Genomic DNA, 15,272 nt, shown 5'->3' on the forward strand with positions numbered 1-15,272 from the left:
TGTTAAAAAAGACCTTCATTTAGTTTTATGCTTGCACTTCTTAAAGATGTGGCTTAATTTCCCACATGCAGTCTCTGTCCTACAATACTAATTGAGATGCTGTGCACACAATGTTGAGTGCAACTACAATCTGTCTCTGTCTTCCTTCCCTACAGAATACACTACGGGAGCGTTTTTGGAATCTAACAGAAATAGATTCAATGAAGCACCAGGTAAAGTACTGCTATTACTTTTAAGCAAATAGCTGAAGGAAATAGAGCAATTAAAATCAAGGCTGCTCAAAAGGCCAGAATTGGAGTTAGCTCATGTGTGGTAACTTAAAAGGGTCCTACAGTATGTAACATATGTGGAGATTTTCAATGGTTGTGTGGCCATGCACCTGGTAACCTTAAAGGGCATGTTGTTGAAAATATATGTTCTTGGAAGAACGATGCAGCTTGGAGGAGGGTATGTTTCTGTGCCCCTCAGTTGTTCACCTAGTTATTGGAGATCATGCGTTTGGGAGAGTAAACTGGAGGATTTTTCTGTGTACGAGCCTTTTGATCTGAAGTAATTCATTGGTCATAGCTACTGAAATATGAAAGCTAATTAAAGATGCTTACTTTAAATTTTTCTGTGTTTGAATGAAAAAGTTAACTGGTCTGGAAAGTTAAGATCAGTATGTCATGATCAGCTTTTAAACATTTAAAAAGGAAAAAAAAATGGTTGCTGGAGATATGAAATAAAAACAAATTGCTGGAGAAACTCGGCAGTTTTGGCAGCATCTGAACAAAGGACAATACAACACAGGAACAGGCGCTTTGACTCTCCAAGCCTGTGCTGACACATTTTTGCCGTTCCATACTAAAACTGTCTTCATTTACAGGATCTGTATCCCTCTATTTCCTGCCATTCGTTCAGGTGCTTCTTGAATGCTGCTATTGTGTCTGCTTCCAACACCACCTGTGGCAACAGTCACCATCCTTTGTGTGAAAAAATTGCCTCGCACATGCCTTTTAAACACGAACAACACCACCACCACCTCTCTCTCTCTCTCTCGCGCGCTCTCTCTCTCTCTCTCGTGCGCTCTCTCTCTCGCTCTCTCTCTCGCGCGCGCTCTCTCTCTCGCACACGCACCTGGGACCTATGTCCCGTAGTAATTGACTACTCCACCCTGGGGAAAAGACCTCATACTTTCCGCTCTATCCATGCCAATCACAATCTTTTAAACTTCTACCAGGTCGCCTTTCAACCTCCTGCATTCCAAAGAAAATATACCTAGTCTGCCCAACCTTTCTCATAGCTAAAATCCCCCATACCAAGCAACACCCTGGTAAACCTTTTCTGTACCATCTCCAAAGCATTCACATCCTTCTGGTAGTGTGGTGACCAAAACTGTATATGATATTCCAAGTGGGGCCTAACTAAAGTTCAATAAAACTGCGGCATAACTTGCCTATCCTTATGCCTACTGTCCCTTCCAATGAATGCAGGCATACTGTAGGCCTTTTTTCACAACCTTATCTACCTGTGCTGCTGTCTTCAATGATGTGTGGACCTGCTCACCCAGATCCGTCTGCATATCAATACTCCTAAGGATTCTGCCATTCATTGGAGAATTTCCACCTGTGTTCGACCTTCCAAAATGCAACACCTCACGTTCGCCCAGATTAAACTCCTTCTGGCATTTGTCTGCCCATGCCTCCAGCTGATCTATATCCTGCTGTATCCTCTGACAATCCTCTTCACTGTCCACAGTGGCGTCAATCTTTGTATCGTTCACAAACGTACAAATTAGACCAGCTACATTTTCCTCCAAATTGTTTATATAGACCAAGAACAACAGAAATCCCAGCAATGATCTCTGATACCCCTTGACTTCACCTTTTTCTACCAGTCTGCCGTGAGGGACCCTATAATGGCTTTGGTGAAGTCCATGTAGACAAGATCAACCACTTATTACTCATCAATCATTGTCACCTCCTCAAAAAATGTAATCAAGTTAGCGAGGCACAACCGCCCCCCCCCCCCCCCCCCCCAAACCACACACAACCATCCTGTCTATCGCTAATAAGCCCATTTGCTTCCGAATGTCCCTGAGAATATTTTCCAATAATTTCCCCATCACCAATGTGAGGCTCACAGGCCTGTAATTTCCAGGATTATCCCTGTTGCTCTTCTTAAACAATGGGTTTGCTTTTATCCAGTCCTCTAAGTCCTTGCATGTGCTAAAGAAGATACAAAGATGTTTGTCAATGCCCAACAATTTGTTCACTTGTCTTTCTCAAAATTCTGGGTTAGAGCCTGTCAGGACCCAGGGACTTACCTACCTTAATTTTATTTTTAAGATGCACAACATCTCTTCCTTAGTAGCAAATTGGCTTAGATATTCGACACCCGTTCTCTGAGATCATCCTCCACCAATTCCTTCTCTTTGATGATTACAGTTTTCGTTTTGGATTTCACCTGCCTCTTCTGCTGCACACACAGATTCCCTCCTTTTGTCCTTGATTTAGGCCAACTCTTTCCTGGCTAGCCTCTTCCTTTTTATGTAAATATAAAAAGCCTTGGAATTCTCCTTGATCCTGTTTGCTAACAATTTCCTTTAGCCTTTCCAATTCCTTGTTTAATTCTTTCCTACTTCCCTTATATGCTTCAACGACTTCGTTAATTCCCATCCTACTCGACCTTTTGTTTTTAACCAAGGTCATAACATCCAAGGTTCATGTAACTTGCCACATTCTTCATTCTCGCAGAAATACGCCGCTGCTAAACTCTTATCAGCTGCCTTTGAAATACCCTCACATGTCTGATGTTGAATTACCCTCAAACAGCCACCTGCAACCGCCATCCTCCACTTCCTGCCTAGTATTGTTGTAGTTCACTTTCCCCCAGTTTAACATCTTCACCCGAGGACTGCTGTGATCCCTATCCATGAGTATCTTAAAACTCATGGTATTGTGGTCACTACTTGCGAAAAACTCCTCCATGAAACTTTACTCACCTGGCTGGGCTACTTTCCAAAAATCCAGGTCCAGTATAACCCCTTATAACAAAGTGTGGAGCTGGATGAACGCAGCAGGCCAAGCAGCATCTCAGGAGCACAAAAGCTGACGTTTCGGGCCTAGACCCTTCATCAGAGAGGGTCTAGGCCCGAAACGTCAGCTTTTGTGCTCCTGAGATGCTGCTTGGCCTGCTGTGTTCATCCAGCCCCACATTTTGTTATGTTGGATTCTCCAGCATCTGCAGTTCCCATTATCACCAGTATAACCCCTTGCCTGGTTGGACTGATAACATTCTGTTTCGAGAAATGCTCTTGAATTGTTCTTGCAAATGTTGCCCCATCCAACTGCTCAGGACGAAATGAGTCTCAGTCAATGTAGGGGAAGTTAAAATCATCAAACATAACAGCCTTGCTGATTTTACACCTTTCCAAAATCTGTGTACATGTTCTTTCCTCTATCTCTTACTGGCTGTTTGGAGGCCTGTAGTATATACCCCTCAGCATTGTGATTTCACCTTTCCTACTCCTGAGTTTTACCCATATTGCCTCGCTGCTCAGGTCCTCCAATCTGTCCCCCATCAGTACAGCTGTGAGATACTCTTTTACTAATAACGCAACTCCCCCACCCCTTTTACATTCCTTCATATGATGTCTGAAGCTTCTAAATCCTGGTACGTTTAGCTGCCAGTCTGGTTCTTCTTTCAGACAAAATCTATGGAGAGAAAGCAGAGTTAATATTGTTTCACATCCAGTAAACCTTCTTCAGAATTGATGGCTTGAAAAAGGTGCAACATATGCTGATGGTTAGGGGTGGGGAAGATGGGGATGGAAGGGGGGATGGGGGAGGGGTATAGGGAGTGAATACATAGGTAGGTAGGGAGAGAGAGAATGGCAGTTCTCGGATAAAGGAATGAATAATGGTCAGCTAGGCAGAAAGAAAAGCTGATATTGGTGACCATAAGTAGATGAAAACAGTTTGGCTGTGATGAAAGCAGCCCATGTCAGGATGGTCAGGGCTGTTGGGTGAGTGAAGGGCATAGATGAAGCTATTCAGACCCTCAATTTGTTGCACTCCATATTGAATTCTGAAGGCTTTGTTTCCAGGCGGAAATACTCTTGTTTGCTGCTCAGTTATTTTAATTCTTCTTTCTTTCTTACAGAAACTGGTAGCGACTTCTCACTCTTTGAAGCTCTACGTGATAATATCTATTCTGAAGTGGCAACTTTAATATCCCAGAATGAATCACGACCCCATTTTCTGATTGAACTTTTCCATGAGCTTCAGTTGCTTAACACAGACTACCTACGACAGCGAGCTCTTTATGCTTTACAGGTACTGGCTGTTTAAATAGTTTAAATATATAAAGAATGTGATACTTTACCCTCTTTGTAAAAGAAATGTTGTTTTCCCATCCAGGATATAGTTACAAGACATCTTTCAGATAAGAGCTATAAAGAAGGGGAGCACACATTATCACAGAACTCAGCTGTATGGATGACATGTAATTCAGAACTTACTCCTAGTGAAAGCCTGGCTACAAGTGATGATGAGGTGTGTATTGTTATGAGGTACTTCTTTAATATTCTAACATTTTTCAATCCTGTGTTGTGGCAAAGTCATCAAAATCTGAATGCGCTGATGTGTTTTTACTCTTGGTACCGATATATCATCTTTACAAGAATTTCAGTTACTTTAATTGCTGATATTGTATGAGTCAATCTACAGTGTGAATTATCTTGATGATAACCTTAGGAATATATTACTGCTCCTGGATCCTGATATGCACTGCTGGTGACAAACAAACAGTATACTTGCTACTTCATTAAAATGATCTATGTCTTAAAACTTATTAATTATTTTGAATTTGCCTTAACTGTGTTGAAAGGTTACATATATGGCTATTGACATCAAATTTCTGACAACGTCCTGCAGAAAGCTGCTTTCGGTCAAGAGCATAAAGTGAGTTGAATCCGCTGCAACAGGAGGTTGATCAATCAATTAGGATAGATACATATAAGGAGAAGGTGGGCAAATGTATGAAGAAGAAGGGAATACAGGGTTGCGATGATAGATTTATGGAAGGAAAGTTGGAAACAGTTGCAAATGGATCTGCCCTGTTTCTGTTCTGTGTATATTTTATATAATCCTAAAACGTGGACAAATACACTTCCCAAACGTGATCAGTCAAAAGGAAGTTGCATTTGAAAGCAACAATGTGCAGGGTCGTAGGAAGAATGCAGGAGAATGTGGGAAAAGATGGGGATCTTATTCATAGAGCTGTTGCGCAAATGATGGGTTAAATGTCCTTCTGTGCTGTAACAATTGCGGATTGAGGAAAATATTGCGGAAATTCTGTCTACTTGCTGTAATTATTTTGAACTCTAACTAGTTGCAAAGCAATTATATTTTTCGGAGTTGGTAACAACAGAACAAAAACCCATTTGAAACAAAGTCAGAATTTTGGCTCGAACATTGAATCTTCATTTGCTCTCAAGTAGCATCTTTAGCTAGCTACTTCCTAGGATAAGTGTGCAGCAGCTGCTTCGTACCAGAAAAATTTGAAGAAAGTGAGGTAAGAAAAATATCTCTCGTTTAAAAAAAATAGCAGAGAAGGTAGGGAAAAAAGGAGAGTGTGAGAAATGAAACGGATAAGAAAAGCAACTACTTGGAGTATCCAGTATCTTCCATTCAGTAAAGTGACTCAAGACACTTCATGGAAGTGTTGTGAAGTGAAATATGACACCTCATTTGACATACTACAGAGAAACCTAGAAAATAGGACCAGTAGCAGGCTAGTCAACCCTTCAATCTTGCTCTGCCATTTAATATGAACATTCAGCTCAGTGTTCTGGTTTCACTCTCTCCCTGCTCCATTTGGTCTGTTTAGCCTTAATAACTACAAGAAGAGTTATTTGGACAGAGGTAAATTCCAGTAAACAACTTCAAAAAGGAAAATACGTTGGAGATGGAAAGGGGACTTCACAAAGAAAAGACCAGAGTTTAAATGGTGGAGCTCTTAGAGATGGCATGTGCAAGTTGGAGCAATCTCAAAATGTTTTCGGGATGGAAGCAGCTTAACAGATGGGAGCATGAAACCATGGACGGATTTGGAAGATTTGGAGATGAAGATTTTTTAAAATCAAATAATCAATGAATCAGTAAATGAGATTTAATGTAATTGAGTTAATGGGCAGCAGAGTTTGGGAGTATTTCTGGAATTTTCTGTAATTTTGGAGATGAGTCCTGCTTGTGAGGAGTACTTTGTGATAGTTGAGGCTTGAGGTTACATATGGTTAAGATTTTCAACTGCAGGTGAGCCAAGACAGGGTTGGAGTCTAGCAATGTTGGAGTTCGAAATAAGTGGTTTTGATGACGTGCATACATGTTCAGAAGCTGCAGTGTTGTGAATACGCTGGTTCTACCTTGGGCAACGGTGATCAAGAAGACTGGCTAAGAATATAAGAAATACAATTTGCATACTGCTTTGGTGCGCATCCTATACTAGTTGTTGCAAAGTAGTATGACAAATCAGGGACTCTGAAAGGTTCAAGGGAGGTAGTAGTGAAATTTGATGTATTCTTGCTTTTCACTTGAGGCTGTATACAAGTGAGAAGTACAAGAGGAGCCAAGAAAATGTTGTGAAAATAAAAAGAGAAGCTATTGCAAGTTATCCGGTGTCTATAATTAGGCAAACAAGACTGGAACCATTTTGTGACAGTCATGTCAAAGACAACTGTCATGATTCTAGCTGGTGCTAATACTGGAATATAAGATCCCAGACAACTACAGAATATACTTACATATGGCTGTCAGTGTTTTTGAACAAAAACAAGTTGATGCACAGAAGAGAAAAGAAACCAAAGCAATGTAAATCTATGTAAAACCTGAACATAACCAGCAAAACCAGGTTTCACTTTTTCTGAAGAAGGGTCTAGGCCCAAAATGTCAGCTTTCCTGCTCCTCTGATGCTTCTTGGCCTGCTGTGTTCATCCAGCTCTACATTTCACAATGTTGCAGCTTCCTACCACATAGCATCATATCATCAAAATGACCTACTTTAATCTTTGTAACTTTGATATTTTCCAATTGTGTTTCAGCTCATCTGCAGCTGAAAACCTCAGATCTTTATAATCTCAAGGCCGAGTGATAACAAAGTAATCCTCAAGATATATACCATATACCATACAAAATGCGGAGAAAATTGTACAAAATGCGGAGGAATGGAATTGTGGGAGATATAGCAGTTTGGATCGGAAATTGGCTTGCTGAAAGAAGACAGAGGGTGGTAGTTGATGGGAAATGTTCATCCTGGAGACCAGTTACTAGTGGTGTACCGCAAGGGTCGGTGTTGGGTCCACTGCTGTTTGTCATTTTTATAAATGACCTGGGTGAGGGCATAGAAGGATGGGTTAGTAAATTTGCGGATGACACTAAGGTCGGTGGAGTTGTGGATAGTGACGAAGGATGCTGTAGGTTGCAGAGAGACATAGATAAGCTGCAGAGCTGGGCTGAGAGGTGGCAAATGGAGTTTAATGCGGACAAGTGTGAGGTGATGCACTTTGGTAGGAGTAACCAGAAGGCAAAGTACAGGGCTAATGGTAAGATTCTTAGTAGTGTAGATGAGCAGAGAGATCTCGGTGTCCATGTACACAGATCCTTGAAAGTTGCCACCCAGGTTGACAGGGCTGTTAAGAAGGCATGCAGTGTTTTAGCTTTTATTAATAGAGGGATCAGTTTCCGGAACCAAGAGGTTATGGTGAAGCTGTACAAAAGACTGGTGCGGCCGCACTTGGAGTATTGTGTACAGTTCTGGTCACCGCATTACAAGAAGGATGTGGAAGCTTTGGAAAGGGTGCAGAGGAGATTTACTAGGATGTTGCCTGGTATGGAGGGAAGGCCTTAGGAGGAAAGGCTGAGGGACTTGAGGATGTTTTCATTAGAGAGAAGAAGGTTGAGAGGTGACTTAATTGAAACATATAAAATAATCAGAGGGTTAGATAGGGTGGATAGGGAGAGCCTTTTTCCTAGGATGGTGACGGTGAGCACGAGGGGGCATAGCTTTAAATTGAGGGGTGAAAGATATAGGACAGATGTCAGAGGTAGTTTCTTTACTCAGAGAGTAGTAAGGGAATGGAACGCTTTGCCTGCAACGGTAGTAGATTCACCAACTTTAGATACATTTAAGTCGTCATTGGACAAGCATATGAACGTACATGGAATAGTGTAGGTTAGATGGGCTTGAGATCGGTATGACAGGTCAGCACAACATCGAGGGCCGAAGGTCCTGTACTGTGCTGTAATGTTCCATATGCTCTTTTATCATCCAACGTGGCAAGAAGGAGGAGGAAGGATAGTGTCCATGGCAAACTATCACAGTCAATGTTATTTGTGACTTTTGAGTTAGCCTTTCTGGAGCTATGACAGGACAGACTTCTTGAGCATTCAGACATTACTGAAAAGATGAAAGGCGATCAAGAATGTACCATTAAAAGAAAGGACTAAAATTGAAATTTCAACAAGTGTAAAAAATAAAAACCAGCAATTAAGGAACCAATGAAGTATTAGATTGGAGTGCCTATCTGAGTAGTCAGTTGACGAGCAGAAAGATTTTCAATGAGCTAATTTTTTGGTGTGATTTAGGTTCGTTTTTGCTGAAAATTTGGCAACGTTATCTGCAGTTCATGGCTTGCAGAGTATCAAGGCACTTGGGAAGGAGTGAGAAGAGATCCTGTTGAAGTGGAAATTGAAATTTAAGAAAAAGAGACTGACTTTGGGATCTGGTTGAAAGTGCAAAGGGGCATTTGGGAAAGGGGAGAGAACAAACAGGTTTGCATTCATTAGGTCCCTCCGTGACCTAAGTATATTAATATTTTGCAGTCAGTGAACTGCTTTTGAAGTTTATTTGCTTTATGAAGCTGAATATACTGGCCGAATTGTCCACTGTAGGTTAACAAAGAACATAGAATAGTACAGCACAGTACAGGCCCTTCGACCCACCATGTTGTGCTGACCTATTATCCTACTAAGATCAAGCTACCCTGCATGCCCTAGAGTTTACTATCCTCCATGTGCCTATCCAAGAGTTGCTTAAAAGTCTCTAAAGTATCTGACTCCACTACCACTGCCGGCAGCGCATTCCACATGCCCACCACTCTCTGTGTGAAGAACCTACCTCAGACATCTCCCCATACCTTTCTCCAATCACCTTGAAAATTATGCCCCCTCATAATAGTCATTTCCGTCCTGGGAAAAATTCTCTGACTATCCACTCTATCTGTGCTTCTTATCATCTTGTAAGCCTCTATCAAGTCACCTCCCGTCCTTTTTCGCTCCAATGGAAAAAGCCCGAACTTCCTCAGCCTTTCCTCAGGAACCCTGCCCTCCGGTCCAGGCAACATCCTGGTAAATCTCCTCTGCACCCTCTTTATAGGAAAGATGTGGAAGCTTTAGTGAGGTGACCAGAACTGAAATGATACACTAAAGGGCCAGATCATCTGTTTTAGTGAAATTATTTGAAGGATAAGTATTGATTAGTCTGTCGGAAGAATCACCCTGCTCCTCAATTGTTACAGATGACAGTTATTGCACAATGCCTGCAGCTGAGTCCTGTTTTCCCATAATGCATTTATAGGACACCTGTGGAAAAACTACTGACCATCAAGCCAAGATAGATCATCAGCAGCATGAGGATGCAGAGTATATAGAATCCTTAGAAAATGCCAGCATGTTGTCTACTTCTTCCAATTTAGAACCCTTTGCTAATGATGATCTTGGTAAGATTTCATATACATTTATTGGTTAAATAAATTTTAAATTGTATAACAGCTTGTAATAAATATAATGAAATAAGGTTTAAGTTTCCTGCATTTATCAAAATACTTCTTGCCACACTGGACTGTGTTGTAATATGCTCATAATTTTTGAAAAATTATTGGTAAATAACTTTTTAATATAAACTTTGAATTTGTGGTTAAAATGCAGTAGTGTTTGTTTTAGTCTCTGTTGTCCACAGCTGTTCGTATGACTTCAACATACACGTTTCTACCGTGTTCAGATTTGATGTATTTCTTTGTAACTTGGCCTCCTGTCATTGTTTCAAATGTCTGCAGCAATAGAAAATCCCCATCTGTCTTTCTGCAGCTTGTGTTTTTTATAAATACAGGTAATACTGTCATTCACTTAGACAAGGCCTTGTCTCGGATGAGGGAGTATGAACGCATGAAATTTGAAGTTGAAAATAACCAGATTGATGTCTGTGCCAGTGCCATTGAATGTGTTAAAGGTAATTTAGAAAAAACAAGTTTAATGTGAAATGCTATGAATATGTGCTTGGTGTATGAATAATTGGGTAGCTGGTAACAGATTTTCCAAACACTCCATTTTGAGATTTTTGAAAGGCAGTCGATGAGATAGTCTCAAACTAACTCAAGTCTGGTATAACTCGTGTTCTGAACTGTTCTTCTTTGATGGCTGAAGTTATTGGAACATTGTTTTTCTGATCACAAAAATATGTATAATCATCCAAGCAAGAGAAAAAAATTGATTTCTGCGTCCTGTTACAGTCTTTGATCAGTGTGCTCTGGTTCTTGATTCTTCCTTCAACAGGAATAGTTTCTTTCTGTCATCTCTGTCAATCGTTCATGATTTTGACCATCTCTATCAAAATTTCCAAAATCTTAACCAATGGTTGCAACCCTTGCTCTACAATCCACCATGTAACGGCAGTTCCTCAAGTCTGGAACCTCATCTTCGTGAATCTTTTCTGCATCTCTCATGCCTTTTATGTCCTTTTTGGACATAATATTCTGGTTGAGGCCAAACTAGTGTTTATACCATTTATCAAACATCTTAATTTTTGGATTCCATGCTTCTATATGTAAGGCTCAGCTTTCTGTATGCTTTATTAGCCATTTTGAATGCTCCTGCACTCCCTTGAGAATTTTATCCCTCATTTTATATTGCCTGTCTTTGTCTTCCAACAGAACTAAATAATTTCACATTTCTCTATATTTGGGTTTCACCTGCCACTCGTTTGCCAATTTGCAGCCTGATTCTACCCACTTGAAGTTTATCAATGTCCACCTCGCAGTTCATAATAATATATGTATACGTTCTGTGTCATCTCAATTTATTAGAAATTTTTTAAGGATGTAAGTAGTAGATGAGGAGGAGCCAGTAATGGCATACTTGGATTTCCAAAATGCTTTAAGATGCACAGAGTTAGGGGTAATATGGCTTGAAAAGAGAATTAGTTAACAGGCAGGAAGCAGAGAGCAGCAATAAGTAGGCGTTTTTTAGTTGGCAAGCTTGTAGTGGAGTGCCACAAGGATCCACGTTGGGGCCTTGACTACTTGCAATCTTTATTGACAACTTGGGCAAAGAGACCGAGTTTACAGACAATACAAAACTAGGAGGGAATTGAAACGGACAGGAAGGCACAAAGACTATAGAGAAGTATGGACAATTAAATGTATGAGCTTCAAGGTGGCAGATAGATTATAATGTGCACAAATGAGGTTATTCACTTCGGAGTAAGTAGGAAAGCAAATGTTTGTTGACCATTATTGTATGGAACCTGACGTACAGAAACAACCAAGTCCTGCTACAGCTGTTTCAGGGCTTCTGTGAAACCATGTCTAGTTTACTGTGTGCATTTTTGATCCCTGTTTACTTTCATTGAAGATGCTTGTGGGATGAGAGTTGCCCTATGTGACTAGTAAACTGAACTTTGTATATGCTTGAATTTAAAAGAATGAGAGGTGATCTCATTGAAACTTATAACTGTCTGGAGAATCTGAAATACACAGGCACAGTTTCAAGATAAGAAGAGCATCCTTTGATTGAGATAATGAGAAACTTTTCTTCAAAAGGTTGTGAATCTTTAAAATTGTCCACCCCACAGAATTGTGCATGCTGAGTTGTTGAGTATATTTACAGTTGAGAGAGATGTTGATAGCTCAAAATTGGAAGGTGGAGTTGAACAATCAATCAGTCATGATCTGGGTTGTGTAGCATAGACCCGAGGTGCAACTTGAGCAAACTATAGTTTTTATTTATTAACACCTGTCCAAGTAATAGCAAGCAATGTTGAATGATCAAATCAGTGCACAAATTTGACTCTAATCCCCATTCAAACTGGCTAAGTCTATCTTAGCAACTGATACAATGTTCAGAGTTGTTGGCTACTGTGAAGAACAGGAGGATGAGATATTTCGGGAGCAGAGTGACAGAAGAGAATTAACCTTGGCCATCATAATATTGAACATGGACTACACTTTTTGCTGGAGTTTCAACCTCTTTAGTCAGAAGTAATCACTTAATCTTGTCATCAGTGGGGACTGACAGCCATACTTGCAGATTCTATCTGCCTGTGGCCATCTGTGAAGTAGCTGTAGTGAATTTGTGCCACAATTCTTTACCTCTGAAAATGAACAAATTAACCTCTGCAAAGTATTGGTTTAGTTACTTTTTGCACAATTTCTTGCGACTTGCCATGTTTGACTAATGTAAGATATTTCCCAGAAAAGAAAAATCCACTCTAAGCAACCCTGAATTTTAGTGTTATTTAATTAGGCCAAATTCTGTCTTTAGCCAAACTGATTTATTGCTGTAGATTAAATAATTGAAGAACAGTGATATGCATTGAGCATTGATTGTGTTAATAACATGAAGCTCTATCTTGGCTATCTTCCATGATTTAATTCTAGAGTTCACCACATCATGGGGCACTGAATTCTGAGTAAAGCAGAACCTTTCTTAGCATAATTGTATTGCCAATTTTGACCTCCAAGTTGAGTTTTGGATGAAATATTGATGCTATTATGAAGACTATCTATTTCTACCTCTGAGACAGTGTAAGTCTCAGTTTGTCAGCTGCTGAAACCTTCATCCACATATTTATTACTTTCAGACTTAAGTATTTCATTATATTCTGAATAAGATCTTCAGTATCGATATTTCTTCTTTTAAGATGGTCGATAAATTGTACTTTTTTGCTTCATTTGTGGCTACCTGTCAGTTTTTTCATGATGATATTTCTGTTGAGTTTTCAGGTACTTTACCAGAAAAATGATGCAAATGCATGTTATTTTATTTTTTAAAGAAAAAGAGAAGAGGGATGAAAGGGCATTTTGTTATTTTTTCTCAGTTTGATGCTATCTTTAATTTCCCTTGTTAATCATGGTTGTGTACTCCTCCTCCTAGAATCCTTCTTCCTCACTTATTATTTCTTTGCTTTGATCCATGAAGTATTTCTGAAACATCTACCATTACTCCTCGGCCACTTTTTCTGCTAACCGCTTCCCTACTGTACTCCAGCCAGCCCTGCCGTCATTTCATTTTAATGATTCTTAATTAACCTTAGATTATTGTTTCTGAACCCAATTCCTCCCCTGAAGATGCTAAAATCTATCATGTTATGGTCACTATTTTGGAGAGGATCTTTTCCTCTGACAGCATTAATTAAACCTGCCTCATTACAGCTCACCAAATCCAAAATATTATGATTCCTGGTTGGATTCACAACATGGTTTTGGAAACAGTTCTGAACACAGAGTTCTGCCTCGTGGCTTCCTCTGTAAATCTGACTATTCCAATCTCGCTGAAGATTCAAGTCACCTACGATTAATGCTGTAATTATTTCCTGATTTATTTTCTGTTCCACCATATAGCTATTTCTCGGGAGCCTTTAGAGTACATGTACCAGTACCAGCTTGCTCTTTTTGTTTCTGCCTCCAGCCTTATGGATTCTGTATCTTCTGATCCAAGATCATTTATTGCTATCATATTTATTCCATCCCATACTAACAATGCTACCCTGCCACCATTTTCTTCCTCCATCAGCTTTAGAAAAGTTTCATACCTCTGAATATTTAGTAGCCAGCTTTGGTCTCCTTTTAACTGTCTGTGTACAGGTTAACATCATATCCATTAACTTGTAATTGTACAGTTAATGCATCTATTTTGATCCAAATGCAATGCACATTTGAATAAAGAGCTATTAATTTTGTTCTTTTGTCATCCCACTCACCCCACAGATAGTATTTACTGTTTCTCTGTTTGGTGTCATTATCCAATGAGGTGGCCTATAGGTCTGCCATGTTTGCTGGCTTTATAAGCTTACATTTCCCCACTGCAAAATCTCAACTTCTCTCCTCCCTCTTCTCCCCCCCCCCCTCTCTCCTCCCTCTTCCCCCCCCCTCTCTCCTCCCTCTTCACCCCCCTCTCTCCTCCCTCTTTCCCCCCCCTCTCTCCTCCCTCTTTCCCCCCCTCTCTCCTCCCTCTTTCCCCCCCCTCTCTCCTCCCTCTTTCCCCCCCCTCTCTCCTCCCTCTTTTCCCCCCCTCTCTCCTCCCTCTTTCCCCCCCCCCTCTCTCCTCCCTCTTCCCCCCCCCTCTCTCCTCCCTCTTTCCCCCCCTCTCTCCTCCCTCTTTCCCCCCCCTCTCTCCTCCCTCTTTCCCCCCCCTCTCTCCTCCCTCTTCCCCCCCCCCTCTCTCCTCCCTCTTTCCCCCCCCCTCTCTCCTCCCTCTTCCCCCCCTCTCCTCCCTCTTTCCCCCCCCTCTCTCCTCCCTCTTCCCCCCCCCTCCCTCTTCCCCCCCCTCTCTCCTCCCTCTTCCCCCCCCTCTCTCCTCCCTCTTCCCCCCCTCTCTCCTCCCTCTTCCCCCCCCTCTCTCCTCCCTCTTCCCCCCTCTCTCCTCCCTCTTCCCCCCCCTCTCTCCTCCCTCTTCCCCCCCCCCCACTCCTCCCTCTTCCCCCCCCCACTCCTCCCTCTTCCCCCCCTCCTCCCTCTTCCCCCCTCCTCCCTCTTCCCCCCCCTCCCTCTTCCCCCCCTCCTCCCTCTTCCCCCCCCTCCTCCCTCTTCCCCCCCCTCCTCCCTCTTCCCCCCCTCCTCCCTCTTCCCCCCCTCCTCCCTCTTCCCCCCCCTCCTCCCTCTTCCCCCCCTCCTCCCTCTTCCCCCCCTCTCCTCGCTCTTCCCCCCTCCTCCCTCCCCCCACCCCTCCCTCCCCCACCCCTCCCTCTCCCCCCCCACCCCTCCCTCTTCCCCCCCCCCCTTCCCCCCCTCCTCCCCCCTCCCTCTTCCCCCCCTCCCTCTTCCCCTCCCTCTTCCCCCCCCTCTCCTCGCTCTTCCCCCCCTCCTCCCTCCCCCACCCCTCCCTCTTCCCCCCCCCCACCCCTCCCTCTCCCCCCCCCTCCCTCTCCCCCCCCTCCTCTTCCCCCCTCCTCCCTCTTCCCCCCTCCCTCTTCCCCCCCTCCCTCTTCCCCCCCTCTCCTCCGCTCTTCCCCCATCCTCC

The 15,272-nt window shown here is 42.3% G+C and overlaps 1 protein-coding gene across 7 annotated transcripts in view; it reads left to right on the top strand.

Moving 5' to 3' along the window:
- The window catches only part of pcm1 (pericentriolar material 1), a 173,252-nt gene that overhangs the window by 97,547 nt on the left and 60,433 nt on the right, over positions 1 to 15,272 (top strand). For all 7 annotated transcript variants that reach the window (XM_059648029.1, XM_059648026.1, XM_059648031.1 and 4 more), the window contains 5 exons: positions 156 to 212; positions 4,144 to 4,316; positions 4,401 to 4,535; positions 9,616 to 9,757; positions 10,147 to 10,266. In XM_059648029.1, the coding sequence (XP_059504012.1) occupies positions 156 to 212; positions 4,144 to 4,316; positions 4,401 to 4,535; positions 9,616 to 9,757; positions 10,147 to 10,266 (627 nt within the window). The remainder of the gene's footprint in view (positions 1 to 155; positions 213 to 4,143; positions 4,317 to 4,400; positions 4,536 to 9,615; positions 9,758 to 10,146; positions 10,267 to 15,272) is intronic.

Source organism: Stegostoma tigrinum, chromosome 1 (assembly GCF_030684315.1).
Source record: "Stegostoma tigrinum isolate sSteTig4 chromosome 1, sSteTig4.hap1, whole genome shotgun sequence".
In the NCBI taxonomy this organism is placed as follows: Eukaryota; Metazoa; Chordata; class Chondrichthyes; order Orectolobiformes; family Stegostomatidae; genus Stegostoma; species Stegostoma tigrinum.